Genomic DNA, 21,799 nt, shown 5'->3' with positions numbered 1-21,799 from the left:
GTCGGGGAATGTCATCGGACTATCCCAATGATATATATATATATCAGTGTTGGGATGACTCGAGTCATGACTTGACTCGAGTCAGACTCGAATCACCTTTTTCGTATGACTTGACTTGACTCGAGTCACTTTGCTAAAATGGCTCGACTTGACTTGACTCGGCGTATCAGAAATGTGGATTGACTCGTGACTCGGAGCAAAATTCACGAGTCAATTTCAAGTCATCAAGTAATTGGTGTCGATAAAAATCACTGTATCTTGCAATCGGAGTGTTCGCGAAACGCTGGTGTAACCCGTGAGAGCGACCAATCATTCAATGATCGTGCGTTTTACTGAGCCTCTATTGTTCTCTCACAACTAAATTGACCGCTGACGAAGTGATCGAAGCTTACAGCTTACGCTGTCGTAAACTAGTATAGTAAAGTATTTTAAGAGAAAAATGTCTATTACTGTTCTCTGTACCTGAACCAAACCTCTTTATTGAAATTAAATTCGAAGATAGTTTATATAGTCCTCGACCATTGGCGCAGGCTCGAATTGTATCATATCCATTTGTAAATGAATAATGTATTGTATTTTATCAATTCGTTTCTCTATTCTCTATATTGGCTAGTAACTATAAACTGAGGCTATGCCATTATATTTGCGTAGTTTAGCATTTCTACGTAGTAAGCGATACAGCGCCGTCTTACGTGTATATTTAACTTCATATTCGTTCATCCGTTCAAAATCAATGACCAGTTAATCTGTATTTCAGACAGCTAGCAAAATGCAATGGCGTAGGCATTCGAAAAGGCAACTTGACTTGAAATGTGACTTGACTCGTGACTTGACTTGACTTGACTCGAGTCACCCCAAAAATTGAGTGACTTGACTTGACTCGAGTCAAAATGTGCAATGACTCGAATTGATTTGTGACTCGAAGGTAGTGACTTGATCCCAGCACTGCGTCACACCAGTCAAGCTTTGTCTATCGACTATAGAGGTGGTCACGATCCGGTTCAGGAGTATGCGGATGAGTGTTGTAACCAGGTCCGAAGCCACATTTTTCAGCCCCCTTCCGCACAAATAAACATTGATTTTTGGCCCACCGTAGGGTAATCGATGCAACTTCTGGGGGCTTACTATATGCATCTGGTCGTTAAAGGACGGATATCGTGTCGTTGGGAGTGGCCGTTCACACTTTCATTCATTAGTGTGTCTTGGACTCGAGTTTTATCAAAATACGCCAGCCCAGGTTCTGTCAACAAAGAGACTTCGTGTACCATCTAAAATAGTATATCGAACGCTCTCGTATTCGAAATTTCATGCTGATGACGACATATTTTGGGATACACGAACACGATTGTTGATATACGATGCTCTTTTGTTGAATTCTCTACTAGTTGCTGACGATTACCCCTTACGAGTGTCAGTGGAGATTTTGTGAAAACCAAGAAGAGCAAGACGCTTTTGAAAAAGTTCCAAAAAAGGCTACCTGACATTCCACAGAAATATACAGGTGTTCAAGGAAGAGTGATTGCCATAACGAGCGCAGGAGTGCATGTAACATTCAATTGCGTGTCAAGCGTTGTTGTGCATCCAGCACTACTTATAGAAGTAAGTGACCCAGAACCGATGTCGAAAGAGAATATCACGAATCATCCGAAGGGTTTTGAAGTCGGTGTGGAGGTAAAAATTATTTCCAATCTGCCAAAACTCATCGAGTACCAAAAAGAAGTTGGGGGCTGGAACTGGAAAATGACTAGCATTGCGGGAAAAGCCGTGAGGATTTGTCAAATCAAAAAAGATGGGTCACTCATAGTTGCGCCGAAATTTGGACGAACATGGAGAATAAACTTTCAAAGCGCATTTCTGGATTACAATCACATGGATCCAGATGAATTTTGCCCGCCGGAACCCCTGCCATTTTCTGCAGGTGACGTAGGGCGATTGACAGTAACTGCCAGTATCAGAACGCAGCTGGTCGCTGCAAACCTGTTGGAGTCGTGCTTGGATTTTATAAAATTGCCTGGAAAAGTTGAAGGAATAGATAAGGATCTCGATGTCGTCGTCAGATTCAACAACGGGAAAAAATTGATATTGAACCCATCTATGATACAGAACGTCTCGCGCTCGCAGGCAAAGAGATTTCGATCCAACGAACTTCAAAAAACGTCGTTGCGAGCAGACTGTCGTGTCCGGATTGCATCCGGTCCTCCGCGATATGTCGATGAAATCTTATCGAGAATAAAAACCAAGCCATCAACACGTCACGCAATTAGTCAAGAAGCCACTCTGTTGGGATTCACCGACTGTAGACACGCCGTGATAGAGTATGACGATGGACGCACAGTTCGCATAAATACGAAATACGTAGCGCCTGTCGAGAAAATCGATTATGATGTTCCTCGGAACGTTGACTTTGGGCTTTTGCAACGAATAGTAGAAGAAACGGAAAATTCCGTGGCGATCACGAATGCTGAGAGCTGCAATGCAGACCAGAATTCCAGAGTCGATGTGTTTTCAGTTTCCACTGGATCTCCTCCAACAGTATGTCTTAGGATAAATTCTCCTGTGGCAAGATCCGAAAGAGTAATTGAATGTCTGAAGAATATGACACAGTGGATCATCACACACTGTTGTGAAAATGAGTGTACCATTCGGTTCGATGACAGCTCATCTGAGGTGGATGTCGTATTTCTCACCCACGAACAAGAGCAAAGTGACCGCAAGATAAAGGAATTCTCCGACCTGCTGAATGACGACGTTGTTAAACAAAGAGGTGATGAGACCAATCGTAAACGTGACAACCCACTGTTAAATTCAAATGGTCGCGCTACTTTTGTGGCACCTCCAAGCGCGAAGTCCGGCCCTGCCAATATGAAGATGGCTACACCGGAACTGCAGGCACCGGGCCTAATCGGGCAAGGTTTCCAATATATGATTTTCCGTACGGACCACACGACTATTTGCATCCCTCACATACCTCATGAAGAAACATACCCCGAATGTTACGGTGCACGTATGAGTGCTGGGAACAGTACCAACAATACCAATATCATTATACAAAATAGCAACGGCAATGTTGGATTCAATCAGAGCAACTAGTTGAACTAAATATAGGCCTACATAGTATTTTGTGTTATTGTACGATTCCCATGCTAATAAATGCTTGTATATATACTTCCCTTAAATTTTGTTGATAGAGTCTGTGGTTTAAGCATATGATATTGTAAAATATATGTATAGTATTTACTGAATTGATTTTGATGATTTAAATATGATATCACCGACTCCATCTGTACACCATTCAACTGCAATAGGTCATCATATCGAATAGATTATACACATATGAAACGTGGTATTATCATGGTAATATTTGGTAGTGAACAAATTTTCTGAGGGCTCTGGCAGTATGAAGATTTTCGTAAGAATAGATTCATGTACAATGTATAGCTATATTTTCTATATGTGGTTAAAATCAGCGGTATGATAGGACTAGGGACTATATATCAGTGTTCGGATCAAGTCTCTACCTTCGAGTCACGAGTCATTTCGAGTCATTGCACATTTTGACTCGAGTCAAGTCAAGTCAATCGATTTTCGAAGGTAACTCGAGTCAAGTCAAGTCACTCGATTTTTGGAAGTGACTCGAGTCAAGTCAAGTCAAGTCAAGTCACGAGTCAAGTCACATTTCAAGTCAAGTTGCCTTTTCGAAGTATGAGGCATGCCTACGCCATTGCATTTTGCTAGCTGTCCGAAACACAGATTGACTGGTCATTGATTTTGAACCGATGAACGAATATGAAGTTAAATATACACGTAAGACGGCGCTGTATCTCTTACATATACGTAGAAATGCTAAACTACGCAAGTATAATTGCATAGCCTCAGTTCATAGTTACCAGCCAAAATAGAGAATAGATAAACGAATTGATAAGATGCAATACATTACCCATTTACAAATGGATATGATACAATTCGAGCCTGCGCCAATGGTTGAGGACTATATAAACTCTCTTCGAATTTAATTTCAATAAAACAAGAGGTTTGGTTCAGGAACCGAGAACAGTAATAGACATTTTTCTATTATAATACTTTACTATATAATACTAGTTTACGACAGCGTAAGCTGTAAGCTTCGATCACTTCGTAAGCGTTCAATTTATTTGTGAGAGAACAATGGAGGCTCAGTAAAACGCCCGATCATTGAATAATTGGTAGTTCCCACGGGTTACACCAACGTGTCGCGAACAATTCGATTGCAAGATACAGTGATTTTTATCGACAGCGATTGCTTGATGACTTGAAATTGACTGGTGAATTTTGCTTCGAGTCACGAGTCAATCCATATTTCTGATGCGCCGAGTCAAGTCAAGTCATTTTCACAAAGTGACTCGAGTAAAGTCAAGTCATGCGAAAAAGGTGACTCGAGTCTGACTCGAGTCAAGTCATGACTCGAGTTATCCCCACACTGCTATATATGATCGCAAACCACTGCTGGGCTGGGGTTTCTGATATAACTTGCGCCTACACGACCAAGTTGAACGCGTCCCGGCCATTTGTTGATAGTTCGGAAGCTATACAAAATCTCCATTTCATGTGGTTAGCGGTTACTGATAGTATTCAGAACACTGGCACTTTCACGCCCCACCACGTGGACAAGAATTGAAAAGCAAATTACGTTATCTGTTGGTCAGTGCTTATTGTGGGTGCAGCCAAATAGGGTGATATTAATAGCTATATATCTTTTTTCTGTAACCAGGGCTGTGTAGTGGGAGTTTCGCTAATATTTTCCTTAACGGAGTTGGAGTCTCAAAAATTCTTTAGCACTCCTTGGAGTCGGAGTCGGGGTCGTGAAAAAATACCTGCTGGAGTCGGGATCGGAGTTTGTGAAAATGCTCCTGACACCGACTCCAACTTTTTTAATATGGAAGCGAGTGCTTTCAAAGATCTCTTAAAATTACTCATAATAAATGAAATAGGATTTGTATGTACCAATAATCACTGTTATTAGTAACGATATCGATGACATCGGACAATATTTGCAAATTGCAATTCAGCTGCATAGATAGGGTTACCATATTTTAGAATCGCGAAAGGAGGGCACTTTTACCAAATCATAAAATATGGTTTACCGAAATTGAAAACAGCTGATTTTATGATATTTATTGGAAATCGTGTTGTGTTGACTGAAAAAAGACCATCAATTTGACTCCACTCCCAAATTACCCACTTCCTTCGATAATCCTGTGGCGCTGACTAAAATAAAGATCATCGCTCAGAGTCGATTGCCGAATGACCCGCTCGAACGTCCGCATTACCTATTTCGCGTAATTTATGCCAATTTTCAGTTGACCCTGTCCATTAACCTAGCTGTAAAAGGAGGCCGCATTGCCAAAAAAGTGGGAATTTAGACGTCCTCGGAGGACATTTTCAATTGCCTGAATAAGGATGACAAATCCTCCTAAAGGAGGACGTGGTAACCCTATGAATAGAGAAAGAACATTGCAAGTTGACCAATGCAAAATTGCTGGTGCAATCACAAATTAGTGCAATTTTTGGAATTATGCCATAATACCATGAAAGAGTAAATAAATCGTATGGTTTTGTAAGTGACAACATCAATTGCAAAATTGATACAAATATAACCAAACGCTGCTTACCACTTGTCAAAATCAAAAATAGTTTTGTAATTAGCAGCTCAGCCGCTTGGGTCGAACTAATCTTTAATAAAGAGTGCACGTATAGTCCTACTCCATGAATACTTGACTAAATGTACGTAGACATATGCTGTTTAACTATACCCTCTAAATTTCATTTCGGATCATCGTTTATTAGTAATGAGTGTGTGCTTGTCATCAGCATAGTGTGTAATAGTTGCTGACTCATACACAAGAGCTACACTTTTATTGTTTTTGTCCACATTTTAACTATACAGGATGGGATATATATCATGTTTGAATAATTCAGATATATTAGAGCAGGGGTTCTCAACCCGCGGCCCGCAGACGTTCTTTTTGCGGCCCGCGACATTTTTCATCATGAACGCAATTATTAGGGGGACGGTATTGTTACATATCAATTTAGCTACTTGGCTCTCTTATCGCACCGTCTCTGTTTCATTTAATTACTCATTCTTTGATGTGTTCTGGATTCTTGATATACGCTCGAGTTTAGATTGTTTTTGTTTTGAATCGCTATTCGGCTGGACTCTGGTTCAAGCGGACCCCGCTTCGTAGTACACTTTTATAGAGTGTTTCACTCACCGCGAATGATTTGAACAGAAACAAGAAAAGGGAACGGGACATTAAACGTCGAAAACTGGGTTTGTAACTCAGCGCGCAACAATGAATTTGCTTTCTCGGATATAAACGGAAACCAATGTGTCATATTTGTCGAAGAACACTTGTAGCAAAGAAGGTTTGAAGCTTACAATGATACCACGACAGTTTCTTCTGGAGTTACACATATCACCTGATCTTAGAAAGAACGCTGCCACCTAGGTGTCAAACCAAGCAATTCAAATTTCGAGACATTGTTAAAATTGCCGACGACGTTACTGGCGCATCGTTCAAAATTGATTGGAATAACCCTAAACCGAAGAAATCTGCCAGAGAAGATGTATTTTAATTAAACTTTAAAATACTGCGGGAATATTCGCTGTTTCCTGCGCTTAGCGCCAAGAACAACATCTCCTGACAAATTTCGACGCTACAGTTGTCTGATTCAACCGTGACCAGATGAGTAACAGCAATGTCAGTCGATCTTTACCGCATGTTCTGAAACACGTTGCCGCGGAGACTACTCTAGCCTCGCATTGGACTAATCCACTGGCTCCACATACATTACAGAGCTAATTATCTGGGTACATTTATCAGAGGAAGCATATTGCAGACGAAATGCTGGCTGGGCAAAAGGGGGGAGGGACCAGCGAAAAACATCAACTTGATAGAGCTGACTTTTGTAACTATGGAATGAAAGGAGAAGGGTTGATTGGTTTGCTCAGAAATGACCTCAAACGCCAGACTTCTCATATATTTGCGAGCTTAAAGTGATAATTGCCTCAGTACAGAAAACTGACAGTAATTTAATGCTTGCTCGCTCACGCATTGAAACAGAGAATTTGGTTCTCTAGTGGGAGAGTTCGAAGGTGCATATAACGACTTGCACGCTCTATGAATGCGATGCACGCTCCATCAAGGGAGTTACTTGCGCCGCTGGAAGATACTTATTCTCACAAAAAAACAGCAACTGCAAACTTACGAACGCCGTCCATCAATGCTTTAGAATTCATAAAAATGTCCTAAATGCCCGTATGCGATTGGTAGATAGGCTACAGAAGCCCAAATTTAATGGTAGCCCAAAAATACATGGTAATAATATTCTGCGGCCCGCAGCGTCATTAACTGTTGAAATGCGGCCCGTTACACAACGGAAGTTGAGAACCCCTGTATTAGAGTATATTGGAGTCTATGATATATAAACTTATAAGACATGAAAAAAGGAAGGATAGGCGACGACTTTTATTTTTGCATGGGGTGGCGGCAGGCGCGTAGCCCGGGGGTGTCGAGACCCCCTCCTTTTGAAACGCAAAACCCCATCCTGTTGAAATGACCATTCTGACGCTGATATTCAGTTGCAATTCAACAAGTCGTATTATCAGTGTTACGCGGGCCGCGACCAATTAGCGAGATTCGTTTCAGGACGATTGCGAAATTATGTAATTTATTGCCGCGCGCTCGGCATTCGTCGCTGGACTCAGCAGTAACACGGCGCGACAATTCTACAACACGAGAGACACATGAATTATGATTACAAACGCGCATGGCCAATCAGTAATTATCCCTTACCACCAACACAATGGGATTTTACTTAGTATTGAGTAGCTCGCATCGCAACAATTGGTTGCTATTTAAAACATCGATTTTGACTGCATTGCTGGATTTCTCAATTTACGTTCGCAAAGCATAATTGGATTAATATTATGGGCACTGAAATAAATTCCAACAAGCAAGCACACACAATTAAACACTGTTCCCCTTTGCTCTCCGAGAATATTTATCACAAAAATGGTTCACAAAATACTTCAAACGCAGCTTGCGGCCCTCATCAATGCAAATAATGCACCTTAATTTGTAGAGGTGAACGTCGTCAAATCGCGATAGTGTTTCGAATCTACGTTTCTAACGATGAGGTCGAATTTGTACATCTAATAAAGATCGTTAGTTTGCTGAAATCAGCCCCAGTAGGCTACGCTGTGCGAAATACATGGCAGTGATCAATTTTATAGGACTGTGCGTACAATCGGCCGGTAAGGTTGCGCTGATAACGAAATTCACACATGTCGCAAACCTGCAATTAATTACAATTACAGGGTGTGCTAGCCATATCTAAATACCCAGCTTCGGCAATGGCAACGAGCACAATTTGTTCAGACGCGGGCATAAGTTTTAATCAAAAAGATACATAAACACAAACAATATTACACTCAGAGATTATAACTGTTTGGCGAAAGTATACCTGCGGACGATAGCAAGCCTACATGCGGACGCGCTAAATCAAACCACCTCCGACAGTGCCCACTGCACTGCACATGAGATATCGATGACCCATTTCGCAGTACGCAGCATCGATAATACGAATTAGTAAATTAGCATTTCAAAAGGACAGGATTTCTAGTTATAAATGAGAAACTCCCTGGCCACGCACCTGGGGTTTTAATGCCGACAACGCGCTGGTTAATATGAGCCCGGGACTTACGGCCTGCGTAGGCCCGATCAGCCAGTCGAATTCGATCGTAAAATGGTGCGCTTTTAATTATCCACGTGTTATTGCAGTAAGAGCAATATGGGCGCACCTTATCAATAGAAATACATATCCCAAAGGTTTGAAATTCGATCCGCGATATGGTTGCGCTCGATGGAGTCCGTCCAGGAATGAAGTTTATTGGAACATATAGAAGGTTCCCGTTCAAACTAATCGAGAAAATTCAGAATTTGCGCCACCGAGAAGTTCGTGATGCATCAATATTTGACAATGTAATTCAACGCCGTGCACTGCACAATTCGCAGTATGAATAACAAATCAAACACTGACAAGTGACAGCTAGGGAATACGAGTGTATGAAGCAAACAAGAATTAGTAGCCTACAGATGATAGCAAACGAGAAAGCGCGCATCTAATCAGTTATTCCTCAACTTGTGTACAGCACAATGGGGTTCCAACTTGGAACTTCCAAGTCTGACATCGCGACAATTGTTTGCTCATTAAAACGACGTTTGAGCTGCAATGTTGCATTTTCCGATAAAAGTTGGCGTGGCAAAGCTATGTTAAAGTAATGAATATGTGCACTTCGCGCAGGAATGACTTTCAATTCGTAGGCATACACAAACACACTGTCCTATTTCGCGCTCCAAGCTTCCAATTAAAGAGACTATCACGGAGCTCGAGAATTATTTTGTAAACGAATATGGGCGCAAATACAATTTAAGAGAGGAGAACGTGAATTCGCTCGTCTGGCCGAGAGAGAAGATGGTGTTTCTCAGCGCAAGTGTGTCGAAATCGACGTCGTAAACGAGGTTGCTTCGATTGTTTGATTACTAATCACTAGGGCAAGTTTTTGTTGCAGGTAAATCCCAGGAAAGTTGGATTTATTTTTGAAAAAAGTTGCACAAGTTGCATTTTGACCACATTTTGCTCGGTTGACTCAAAAAAAAGGTCAACTTCCCAGATTGACTAAAAAAAGGTCAATATTCCGGCTCAGCCCCCGAAATACCCGTAAAAGCGTTACTTCGGTGCTGATTTACGGTGTTTCAGTCGAATTTGGCTGTGTATTTCACCAAAATCGAAAATACTCTCATGAAAAATCGAGAAAGTTGCAACATGTTGCAAAAAGTTGCATGAAAAAAATGGACAAGAGTTGCAAAAAGTTGCACTATAAGATTCCTTTAAACAGCCTAAAACAGCATTCTACATATCTTACGAGTATTTAGGAAGCTGCCGGAAGCTGTAAAAAAAAGTTGCAAAAGCTGCAAAAACTTGCCCTACTAATCACGGATTACAACTTATTGGGGCGTTTTAAACACTAGTTCGTCGTCGCCGACGAAATTGCATATTCAATTATCCGCGCGCGTATCGGTTAATGCTAAATAGCATTTACGAGCTATCACGAACTCGCTAATTGACAGCGCTGATGATTAGAATCGCAGACGGCGAGTGTTTAATCTAATTGTATGGGGAGGCCGTCACCCCATAAATGTGTCATGGGGTGGCTGCGCCACCCCGCCACCCCGTAACTTGGTGCCTATGCATATATATATATTTCGAAATATATACTTCCATGTTAATTGAACAGTGAGTATTTCAAGCTGTGCCACAATGAAACAATTTTGCATGCCATCGTGAATAATATGTTTGCTTATTATTGTATGGTTATTGTAAGTCATTAAACCATCACTGTGGTATATAACTTTCGAAGTAAATTTGCAGTGCTGTTGGAGTCGGAGTCGGTGCGGTTAAAGACTCGGGAGTCGGAGTCGGAGTTCGAGTCAGCATTGAATCTGTCTGGAGTCAGAGTTGGAGTCGGTGGTAAAATTTACCGACCCCACAGCCCTGCCTGTAACACAGAAGGATGTACTATCAGTCATAAATAGAATAGTATGGTTTACAGATATATAGTATATAGTTTATATTATCTATACTTGCTAGTGCCACAGTTGGTATGTGAGTCGTAGCTCACTTCGGTTGCAACAAACATTGTTTCAAACTCATGTCCCCTAAGGTGACCATGTAGACGTAGAAGTAGCCACGCAAAAGTCTACTAATATAGAAGCAGTGCTCTTAGAAGCAGCCTAAAACTACTTCAAGTAGAATTGGATGGCTTTGCATAGTTCTAAGGTAAGTAAGTAGCTGTAAAAAGCAGTCATAAATAAGCTATTGTGGACTGTCAAATGCTGGAAACTGACATATACCGACTCTGCGGAGAGAGATATGGGTAGAGGTGGTCAAAGTAGTCAAGAAAGCTACTCAAGTAGAAGTAGAAGTAGCGACGAAAAATCTACTCAAGTACGAGTAGAACTACTTCTTCCATAAGCAACCTAAAACTACTTGAAGTAGAAGTAGAATTGATCGACTTTAAATCTACTCAAGTAAGTAAGTAGTTGTGAAAACGATCGTAATTCAAAAGGTGCAATTTGAGCTAGGCGAAAGGTGTAGAGCTTGATTCATATTGATGCATTCCAGGAGGTATTCAATTTTCGACAGCATAAGCATTCTTCCGCATCATGGGCACTGGCGTAGTCAGAGAGGGGCGAAAATGGCGATTGCTCCCCCAAATGTTTGGAAACTTTTCGTAAAATCAATAAATATAACAGTATTTTGGGGCAGATGAATGCAACCTAAAACATTTATTCGCGCTTCGCGCGATTTAGTGGCCATACACGTCTTGATTTTGTTATCGGTATCCCGACAAAAATTCTTCCGCAAATACCCATAATTGAATTTAGCTGCATTTAATGTTGATAGTCCGTCAAAACAGCCCCGAGATTCCTCAAGCTACATTCCTGATTAAAGGATTAAACTACTTTACTTTACAAACTGAAAACAGAGAAAAGTAAGTAAGTAGATCATAAACAATTATGAAGTAGAAATAGAAGTAGCGAAAATCAGATCTATTTGAGAAAGTACCAGAAGTAGAGGAAAACTACTTGAGTACTTCGAAAAAGTAGAAGTACTTCGTTACTGACCACCTCTGGCTATGTTTCGTGCTGCTACATTCCAGGAGGAATTTGACCGTATCATGGGATACAAATGATTGTTTGATATAGAATTGCGGTTATTTAAACTTTCTTACCACAGTGTCCCTCTTCAGAAAATGTCATGTGGTGTGGTACCCTTCCCCCTATTGTAAGGCTCGTACTTAAGACGACGATAAGCGATATGTAGAAGTTGTATCGGATGCTGCATAACTCGCTGCGCGATTAGAACTTTAACAAAAGATACGGTAGATCATAATTCACATTAGATCACATTTATTTAACGTCCGGAAAATAGGCACGACTGCAATTATAGTTTTTAACTTGGACATGCTCCGTACAAAAGAGCTCAAATTAATCTGAAGTAGCCTACTCAAAGCAATTATACGTCGTATAAAAATAAATTATAATACAATTTTGGAAAAAAGCGGAAAATATATTTCATGTCTTTCTCTCTCTTTCTTTCTCTGGAAGTAGCGGTATAGTAGATTTACTTAATTAAAAAGTTATGCAAGTAGAGGCAAACCTACTTGAGTACTTCGAAAAAGTAGAAGTACTTAGTTACTGACCACATCTGCATGTGGTGTTGCACCATGTGGAAGCAAGGTGAGTTATTATTATTACACAACAACGACAGTGGCGCTTATCGCCTGTTCATGCCTTGTGCGCCACGACAATGTATTTGGTAAAGTTCGGTATCTGTGTTCTTGGTCTTGAAGACGACTTTTTATGCTCGCGCACTCCACACTTCCATTCACTCTCGATTTACTTCATTCCGCTTTCAGGTCTCTACTGCCGACTTTGGAGCTCGGCTCACTCTTCCTCTGGGCTTTTCAAGACGCTGTGTTAACAGGCGGATCGCCATGAGGAGCCCAGATAAAGTGTAAGACGCAACGTATGTTTCCACGAACTACTTGAAGAAATGGGACTACAAGTAAGTGCAACAGTGAAGAAACCGTGTCAGAAATTTCGCAACGGGTTAGTGAAGACGCGCAGCCGCGGCATGTAGCGGTCGATGCAAGACACGCTGGTATAATGCTCGATTGGAGTCGATGCTACAGTTCCTGTTGTAGAGCTTCTTGGAGTTACTCAACTTCAGTTTACATTAGAATAGTATATTCATATTGAAATTAACTCGAATATTTTCGGCCGACACTCGTGAGGGGTAAATGTCATCAGCTCTTTCCAATTCTCTACTAGTTGCTGACGATTACCCCTGACGAGTGTCAGCCAAAAATATTCGGGTCTATTTCAATATGAATATACTATTCAATAGTTTCTGTTGTACGCACTAGCCGACTGACTAATGACCGTTCTAGTTCTCTTGCATTCCTGATCACACACGCAGATCCAAGGAGCTGTCTATAATAGCACACAACAGCCAAATAGTAGTAGTAGTAGTGGTCAGAAACTTGTAGACTTACCAAGATCAAATCATACTGCAATATATTAACAAATATAGAAATAACATAGGTAAATAATCTACTTGCCTATATTTGATTCTGCGACTGAAGCGCTAGCACGCCCGCTACACTTGGCGATCGCTCAAAGCATGTGCTTCGCAGACTACTTCGTCAATAAGATTAAGGTGGGGGGAAACGAGGTTGGGTGTAGGGGTGCGTGGGTAGATTATTGGCACCCTGCTGGGACAGCTGCTGCAAGCATTGATATTTATTTTTGCAGCTGGAGTGGAACGGCGTGTTTCGAAAATATGATTTAGCTGCAGTACCATTACGGTGGCTTTCTTAAGGCCTTATTTCCCGATTTTACTATTAATTTGAGATCACATCATATTTAGAGCGCAGTACTCCTTTATTGTGACGTAGAACTGCCATTATATTACTTTCGATAGCATTAAAGGTAACTATTTGAAATTTCCAGCTGTTTCTTACTGTATGACGTCATAATGGTTGATACTCGAATATTCAACTCGGCTCGAAGCCTAATACTCTATTCAGATGCTCTAATAATAACACAGATGTATGCATATCGTCGTCGAAGTTACAGTAAATGCTCGTTCAATTGCCTGGGTGGCGTACACCCCAGAGAATTTGGGATTTAGATGGAGCATAGAAAATTCCTAAGGCAAATTTACAAAAAAGTTCGTTCGGCTCGGGAGCAGTGACCTTATCAGGTTATAAATTATGTAATTCGAGAATCAGCGCGACAGTATATTTCGCTTAAAGAGACTAGCAAGTCAAAAGTTTTAATAAAACATCCAAATTTTCAATTATTTTATTACTAGTAAAAATATCTTTTATATTTAGTAAAATGTTTACTAACGTTTTTCTCAGTTGTAAAAGTTTGTTACACAGCTTCATGATAAATCAAAAGTTTGTATGAAATATATGTCGTATAATATTAACTCGTGTTTTTTGAGAAAGCCAACATCGAGGCCTATGTTATGCTAAGAGTCGTTTGGCCTTTGTCTACCCTGCTCTGAATTCCAGAACTCCACAGCAAACTTTTCGAAAAAATAGCCTGAAATTTGAGATTTTGAAATTTCAAAATGAAATTTCTCCAAGATGGGTTGGACATATTCCTTCAAATTTCAGCATAGCAAAAGACTGTCCTAGCACTTTCTGACAAAAGTGTTAGATAGGACATGGGCATCACAATTATGAGATTTGATTTTCGGCGCATCAGTGCATTTTTAGACTGTCAAATCCAAATTGTGCAGTGCAAAGCAGAATTACAATTTTCGATTTTTTTCTTGTATAGAGCATAGCGACACCTAGCAGTTGTGAAAATTTCATAGTGATGGGGGTAACCATCTGCAAGCTAGCACTGTTAATACATTTGTGATATTTGTTGATGAGGCGACCTCAAATTGCTAGCCGTATTCGTTTGCTCAACCTTACAAAATCGTGATTCGTATCCATCCGTAGGGGGTGGTAACGATGAGCGCCTACTAAGTTGGTGGACCCGGTTCGATTCCAGTCGGAGGTTCATTTGGGCTCCTCTGCCCCCGCTGTCGCCGTTCTTACGGCGACAATAAAGTACGGGAAAAGACCCGAAGAAAGAAAGCACTCACAAGGAATGGAAAGACCGAGTAGAAAGGGCCGCGGCTTCAAAAAGAGCAACATCGAAAACAAAACTGTGACATCGGGCGCTCTAGGCCGAGGTGGATGTTGGAGTAAAGGATCGCTACTGATGCGTGTCCTTCGACATCCTCCTATCTGTTCGTTACATCGCATTGGTTATTATTATATTGAATCGAACACAGCCGAGATCATAAAGTTGCCTTACCCGGAAGAATGGTAATCGTTTGATTAAAAACTATTAATCGTGGCAAACCACTTCGCCGGATTAAAAGTTTCACGAGTCGACTTGGGATGATTCTCGCGCGAAATCTTTCAAACTTTATGAACCACGATTAACAGTTTTAATCAGACGATTATAGCATTCTCCTGGATAAGCTAACTTTATGGTCTCCGTCCTGAACTCCCAGCTCTCGTTCTTCATCTGTTCTCTAATTGTGCATATTCGACAGAACGGAGTCGGGCGAACGAGTTGATTATATTAATTGACAAAGGCATTCAAAGGCACTAAATTTACCCGAAAATATCAAATTGCATTTGCCTTTATTTCAAATACAACGCATAGCATACGTGTTCGTGTATTTATTTAAAGATGTATTCTGACTTATCAAAATTTTTAAACAAGATCCTTTTAAGCAGATTCAAAGTAAAACACACGATTTTGAAGCATTTACGCCAGCGCCGACGGCGCCTGACGCAGCCCCCGCGACAGCGACCCCCGCTTGCAATTCGCGCCACCTTTCTTCTGCCCCTCGCTGCTTGTCCTCCAATTTATACCGTTCCAGCGTGATCAACTTCGCCCGATTCTTTATCGGGTCTTTCTCATGCTCTTCAACGCATATTCTTAGTATGTTTATTCGTTCGCTTAATTCCAATTTCGCTGACTTCTGAAATATACAATGTATGTAGCGTATAGGTTGCTATATAGTTATATTGGGGCAGTGGTTCTTAAATTATGAGCGAACGTCCTTAAATAATGACGAAAACGTAGTTCGCCAGATTGTTTGAATTACTAAAATATAATTTCATTCTTTATCAAAGCAAGCTGCGGGATTGACCTCCATATCTTGTGTACATACTTGAAACTAACGTGAGTTATCATTGCCGAGAGTAACCCTTGGGAGTGGTAGTTCCATTTCAATATCATGCAAAATTCCTAATTTAAACATAAAATTTCATAAATTGCTTGCTAAGCTTGGTAATTGTAACTTGTCCTTAGTAGCCCTACGTTTCTGGTATGTCAATCACGGCTTTCAGCTGTAGGCAGGTTATAGTCTTTCAGGTATAGTACAGCGCGGACGCTGCCATGTCAGCACGGAAAACGCACTACTATATGTGTGCTGCTAATCTGATTATCGTCGATCCCTCTGGTCTTGTCAACATGCTATGGCTATTTACCTTGTTGTCTTCCTCCAAGCACAGCAGCTCCACACAGTCAGGATCTTTATTCTGTGAAATGTGAAAATACGTATATGCCTGGACGGATCTTTCACGCAATTTGTCCCCAATGAGACATTTCAATGTAGACATTTTCACAATTTGCTTGATTCTGTGACCACAGCCCAACCTGAATCAAATCACTCTTGTGCTTGTAAAATAATTATTCCATAATTACTTTATATTTACTCTATAATTATTTTATAATCATTTTACAAGAACAAGCGAGCCTTCACCTCGGAAAGTATTGAAATATTGTTCTGTCGAAACGCAACAGCGTGATACCAATTGCATAATTGAGTGGTATATTCATATTGAAATGAGTCCGAATATTTTCGGCTGACACTCGTCAGGGGTAATCGTCAGCAATTAGTAGAGAATTAGAAAGAACATTGTATATTAACAATCGTATAACAAAATATGACGTCACCGGCATGTAATTTCCAATAATCGGGCGAGTCGGGCGATTATAATCGAAATGTACAAGCATAAGTCGTATCATATGGATATATAGGTGGTTTGTGTATTGTGCATTCCATTTGTGTATTCCATTTGTTTCAACTTTAAGAGGTTTCATTCTCTATCTTTGCTGATATATAGACTGAGGAATCGGCAACCTTTCGTCTGCAGCGTGCCACTGATTGATCCTCTATTATTTCACATCACAAATAAATTGCAACCGCAAAAAACGAAAAGATCACAGCTTACGTTGTCATAGTAGACAGATTAATTTAATAGCAACGTATCTTTGTTTCTTAGACGGCTGAGGGCTTACATTGCGCAGTGCTCACCCTTCGCCAACCATCTTGTACGACTTAAATCAGTGTTTCCCTAACCTTTTTGAGCTACCGCCCCCTGGACAACCAATAAAGTACCAGCGTCCCCAACCCCCTCCTTGACCACGCCTAAATAATAAAAAACAGTATTTCTGCATTGATTGCCGCTAATAATGAGACAGCTAACGATGCCCTCTTAGCGAAAAGAGTATACGGGTGTGAAAATACACCCATGACACACGGAGACGGAACCAGAACATGCCTCAGACTTATACCGCGTTATAAATCGAGTACAGCATTTTAATCCAAATTACGCATGCACGTGCGAACGTAGAAAGGTATGCACGTAGACACGTAGGATTTATGACCTCGATATAATTCTGAGTTAGGTTATATATTCGTGTACCACCCTTTGGGTGTGAATACAGAGTCTTGTCCGCTAAAAGTGTGGCGATGACTGCTGTTGGCTTCTAAAAATTCGGACATGCGAGCTGAACCGATATAAAGCTCAGGCAAGCTTGGCAATTCGAAAAGTTCACGTCTCGCTAATTTTCGGTAATATATCAAGGGCTCATCATTGAATCCGGACAGTGGCATTTTCACCGAGAACGGATATATTCGACTCTTAAATTTTGGAGAATATGTCCGCCAAGTATAACAGATATCTTTTCTCGCAATTAGAACGTCATGTCCGAGGCCATGGTGGCTCATCAATCTCATCAATCGTTTCAACACTACACAACAGATGCCTTCTATACCTGCACCGCCCCCATTTGCTCTCATCCCCCAATTTTATACGCAGCGCCCCTCAATCGCCCATTTCATGTTCAGCGCCCCCTTCACGCTCGCGAACGTCCCCAGGGGCGCTGGCGCCAATTTGGGTACCACTGATTTAAATCGAGCGAACATTGTTTATGCGTTTATATTCTCCCGGATGTGTAGGTGGGTTGTGTATTGTACCACATCAATTTATTTCAACTTCTCGAGGCTTCGATATTCAGTTTTGCCTAATAATAACAGACAGTAGCATGGAGCTATGCATATTTTATTAGCAGTTCTACGTGCGCGTCAGCGATGCAATGCCATTTTGCATGTATCTTTACCTTTATATTCGTTATTTGATTCAATACAAATGGACACTTAATCTGTCTTTCACGCAGCAAACAAAATGAAATGACTTTGAATCATCACTAAGGCAAGGTTTTGCAACTTTTGCAACTTTTTTTACAGCTTCCGGCAGCTTCCTAAATACTCGTAAGATATCTGGAATGCTGTTTTAAGCTGTTTGAAGGAATCTTATAGTGCAACTTTTTGCAACTTTTGTCCATTTTTTCATGCAACTTTTTGCAACATTTTGCAACTTTTTCGATTTTTCATGAAAGTATTTTCGATTTTAGAGAAATACGCGGCCAAATTCGACTGAAGCAGCGTAAATCAGCACCGAAGTAACGCTTTTACGGGTATTTCGGGAGCTGAGCCGGAAATTTTTTTTAGTTAATCTGGAAAGTAGACCTTTTTTTTAGTCAACCGAGCAAAATGTGGTCAAAATGCAACTTCTGCAACTTTTTTCAAAAATATATGCAACTTTCCACGGATTTAATTGCAACAAAAACTTGCCCTACATCACTCATTCTTCGAAAATTCAATTTGACTTGAATTGTGATTTGACTCGTGACTTGACTTGACTTGACTCGAGTCACCTCCAAAAAACGAGTGACTTAACTTGACTCGGGTCAAAATATGCTGTGACTCGAGATGACTCGTGACTCGAAGGAGTGACTTGATCCCAACACTGTGACAATATAATTTGATCATATGACTTGTGCGCGCAAATCACAGCATAATTTTCTGTAATTTCGATTCTTCATTTTTAATGATCTCTACCTCTGCTCTGCAACGCTTGCCAATTTTTTATCTACCGCTCTTCTGTAATCTGACCTCTTCATGTATTACATGGGAATAACAATTTGACTGTATTACTGAAATTTGTCAAATCATTTGGCGTGCCATGAAAAATTATCTCCACTTTTGGCCCGCGTACAAGGGGTAGTGCGGAGCGGATCAACAAATTCTCTGGTCCGGCTCCGATCCGGTTTTTCAATTCTCCGGTCCAGCTCCGATCCGGCTCCGGTCGTATCAGGAAAAACTATTGATCCGGCTCCTATCCGGATCCGGCCTAAAATGAAAAAGTCAGGCCGGAAGTCCGGCCCAACACGGTACGGTAGTTCCGTGAATTTATAAATATGGCTCGTTTATTTTTGCACTGGCTTGGCGGTTACGTTGCGTGTGGTTGGTTGGTAGTTATTTAGTCACAAACGTCATGCTTATCCATAAAGATTCTGGCCTTATCAGAAAGAGTACTGATCCGGCTCCGATCCGGTCCCGCCAAAATTTAAAAAATCCGGCCGGATATCCAATCCGGCTCCGGTTCATGCTCCGCACTCGCAAGGGGTTGCCGACCCCTGCTTAAAACACTCTCCTGTTGTTTCAGCACATCGTAACATTCTCATATTATGCAAATGATGAAAATTGTTCAACGAATGAATGGTTAATAAAAAGTTGCCGGCGACCATATCAAGTGAAGTCGCATCTGGAAAAAGTTCTCAGTTTCCAAGGACCATACCACACCCATCTTTAACACCGGGAAACTTACCAGTCTGCGCAGAAAATATTCTTTGTAATCTTTTTCTGTCGATGGACAATTTATTTCGTTGACGTTCACGTCGTTTTCAGACATATTGCAATGATGCACAGCACACAAATAAAATGTAATATGTAATATTTATAATCCAAGCTATGTAGAATGTAGAGGGATAATAAAAAGTCATTGCTTATACTGCACTGCATGTAGGAAATGCCAAAATGTATATACTCAAATACAAAGTATAGTCCCAATATAGCGATATTAAAACGATGAAGTTGGAGCTTGTAATCCTAAAATACCTACTTGTCTTCTCAGTGATAGTAATCAACATCACGAAGAGGACAATCAAGCCAATGCGAACTCATTGTTAACTGCCGTACACCCGTTTCTATTTTTCGCTTGTATGACGGAAATCGTCAACCAAACAGCTATTGCATGCCGTGCAAATGAAGAAATCGATGTTCGGTGTCTCATATCCTCAGCGTCTGAAAAATGGCTAAGCGTATCCTTCGAATCTGCTACATTGGAAGATATGTTGAGTGCGATCCCAGGGCACCTTCAATCATACCAGATTACTTATCCTACAATGGAAGTGTCGTAGCATATATAGAAAGCTCCCGTAATTTAAGCAATATATTGCTGAAATGAGAAATCATCCTGATATTATACTGCTCCAAGAGACTCGTAATCGAGGAATATGCACCAACTTCCCATGGATATAATGCTATACATAGCTTTCCTGGAAATCTTTGGTATTTGTTGATTTAACTCGCATCACTGGGCGTGAGGATCAGATGTAACCAATGCGCGAGGAGTCAATCTCTACGACGCATTAGATAAATATTCTATTGTGTCATTGAATGTGGATTCACCTACTCATCTGAAGAAGATGAGTTATTGATAGACATGTCGTTTGCATCCCCTGATAGAGCAAGTAGATGCTCAACTACAGTGTCAAATGATTTATTTGGCAGTGATTATTTGATCGTCCCCACTACCTCTATTAATAAAGCCCCAAGAACTAAATTAAGACCCCCCCCCCCCAGCTGGAGTCTGAGAAAAGCTGACTGGGAGAGTTTTGAGTATCCCTTGTATTGCATACGAATATGGAAGCTGAAACCAATATCGATTCAGTCGTCGCAGAGTTCTGTCAAACCATGCTGCATGTTGCGAGCAATTCAATACTTATGACGCACAATCATAGAAGAAATCCCAACCCTTGGTGGAACGCTGAATGCTCTAGAGCTGTTAGGAGGAAGAAGAAGCATTGATGAAGATGAAAAGGACGTTCGCACAGGAGGACATCATTCGTTCTAAAAGGTTGCGTGTGTAAAGCAGGTGTGTAATTCTCCGAGCCAGGAGGCATTCTTTGAAGTCTTTTTGCAAATCATTGGGAGCTAGAGCAAACTTTCAAACGGTATGGAAAGTCGCACGATCCGTTTCGAACACAAATGCAGCGTTGGGAGTAATCCCTACTTTAATGATTGGCGGAGAGAAGATTACCAATGATGTTGGTAAAGCAAACTCGTTAGCCCATGTGTTCAAAAACGCGAGTAGCAACAATAACTTTCCTTTCAATTTCATTATTAACAGGCACATTGTGCTCGGTATTTCTCCATGTAATATAGCAGTGTTTGACGAGCTTAACGCACCGTTTTGTGCAAACGAATTGATGCAAGCCCTATGTACCAAAAAGAATACGGCACTGGGTGGTGATGCCTTATTGTGTTATGCTGTGTTTAAGCACTTGCCGGACGAGGGTCGGTCAAAAATGCTGGAAATCATAAATCTGTCATGGGCAACAGGTGCGATGCCAAGTTCCTGGAACTGTTCAATTATCGTTCCAATTTTGAAAGCAAGTAAAGACTCTACTTCTCCCCATTCGTATCGACCAATATCGGTCAAGTCATTTCTGCAAGATAGTAGAAACGATGATCGCTAACAGATTGACATGGTACCTGGAAAAATATAAATAGTCATAGTGCGGCTTCAGGAGAGGGCGACGTGCTCGTGATCATATTATCAGTTTCCATGACTCTGCCTATAAAGCAATAAAAAAATAATGGGCGATCGGTTTTGGCGGGTTTTCTGGATATAAGACGGGCATATGATATGGTTTGGCGGGATGAATTTATTTGAAAACTATACAACGTATGGGAATAG

At 40.9% G+C, this 21,799-nt stretch overlaps 2 protein-coding genes across 3 annotated transcripts; one reads left to right on the top strand and one right to left on the bottom strand.

Moving 5' to 3' along the window:
• Positions 1-1,421: 1,421 nt before the first annotated feature.
• LOC145459310 (uncharacterized) lies at positions 1,422-3,318 on the top strand. The gene has a single exon (XM_080337959.1). The coding sequence runs from the start codon at positions 1,618-1,620 to the stop codon at positions 3,088-3,090; it is 1,473 nt and encodes a 490-aa protein (XP_080194085.1). The 5' UTR covers positions 1,422-1,617; the 3' UTR covers positions 3,091-3,318.
• A 12,028-nt stretch (positions 3,319-15,346) lies between these two features.
• LOC145458749 (uncharacterized) lies at positions 15,347-19,801 on the bottom strand. 2 transcript variants are annotated; one of them, XM_080337216.1, is made up of 3 exons: positions 19,646-19,801; positions 16,178-16,228; positions 15,347-15,666 (listed from the first exon to the last, which is right to left on the bottom strand). In XM_080337216.1, exons 1-3 carry the CDS (start codon positions 19,727-19,729, stop codon positions 15,421-15,423), a joined length of 381 nt encoding a protein of 126 aa, XP_080193342.1. In that variant the 5' UTR covers positions 19,730-19,801; the 3' UTR covers positions 15,347-15,420. The 2 variants fall into 2 exon arrangements, with proteins under 2 accessions (XP_080193342.1, XP_080193343.1); XM_080337217.1 differs by having other exon boundaries at positions 15,347-15,663.
• Positions 19,802-21,799: the final 1,998 nt, after the last annotated feature.

Source organism: Botryllus schlosseri, chromosome 16 (genome assembly GCF_051294905.1).
Source record: "Botryllus schlosseri isolate E-star chromosome 16, Bs_hap1, whole genome shotgun sequence".
NCBI classification, from domain to species: domain Eukaryota; kingdom Metazoa; phylum Chordata; class Ascidiacea; order Stolidobranchia; family Styelidae; genus Botryllus; species Botryllus schlosseri.
Note: the sequence above shows the minus strand (reverse complement) of the source record. Positions and strands in the feature narration are given on the sequence as shown.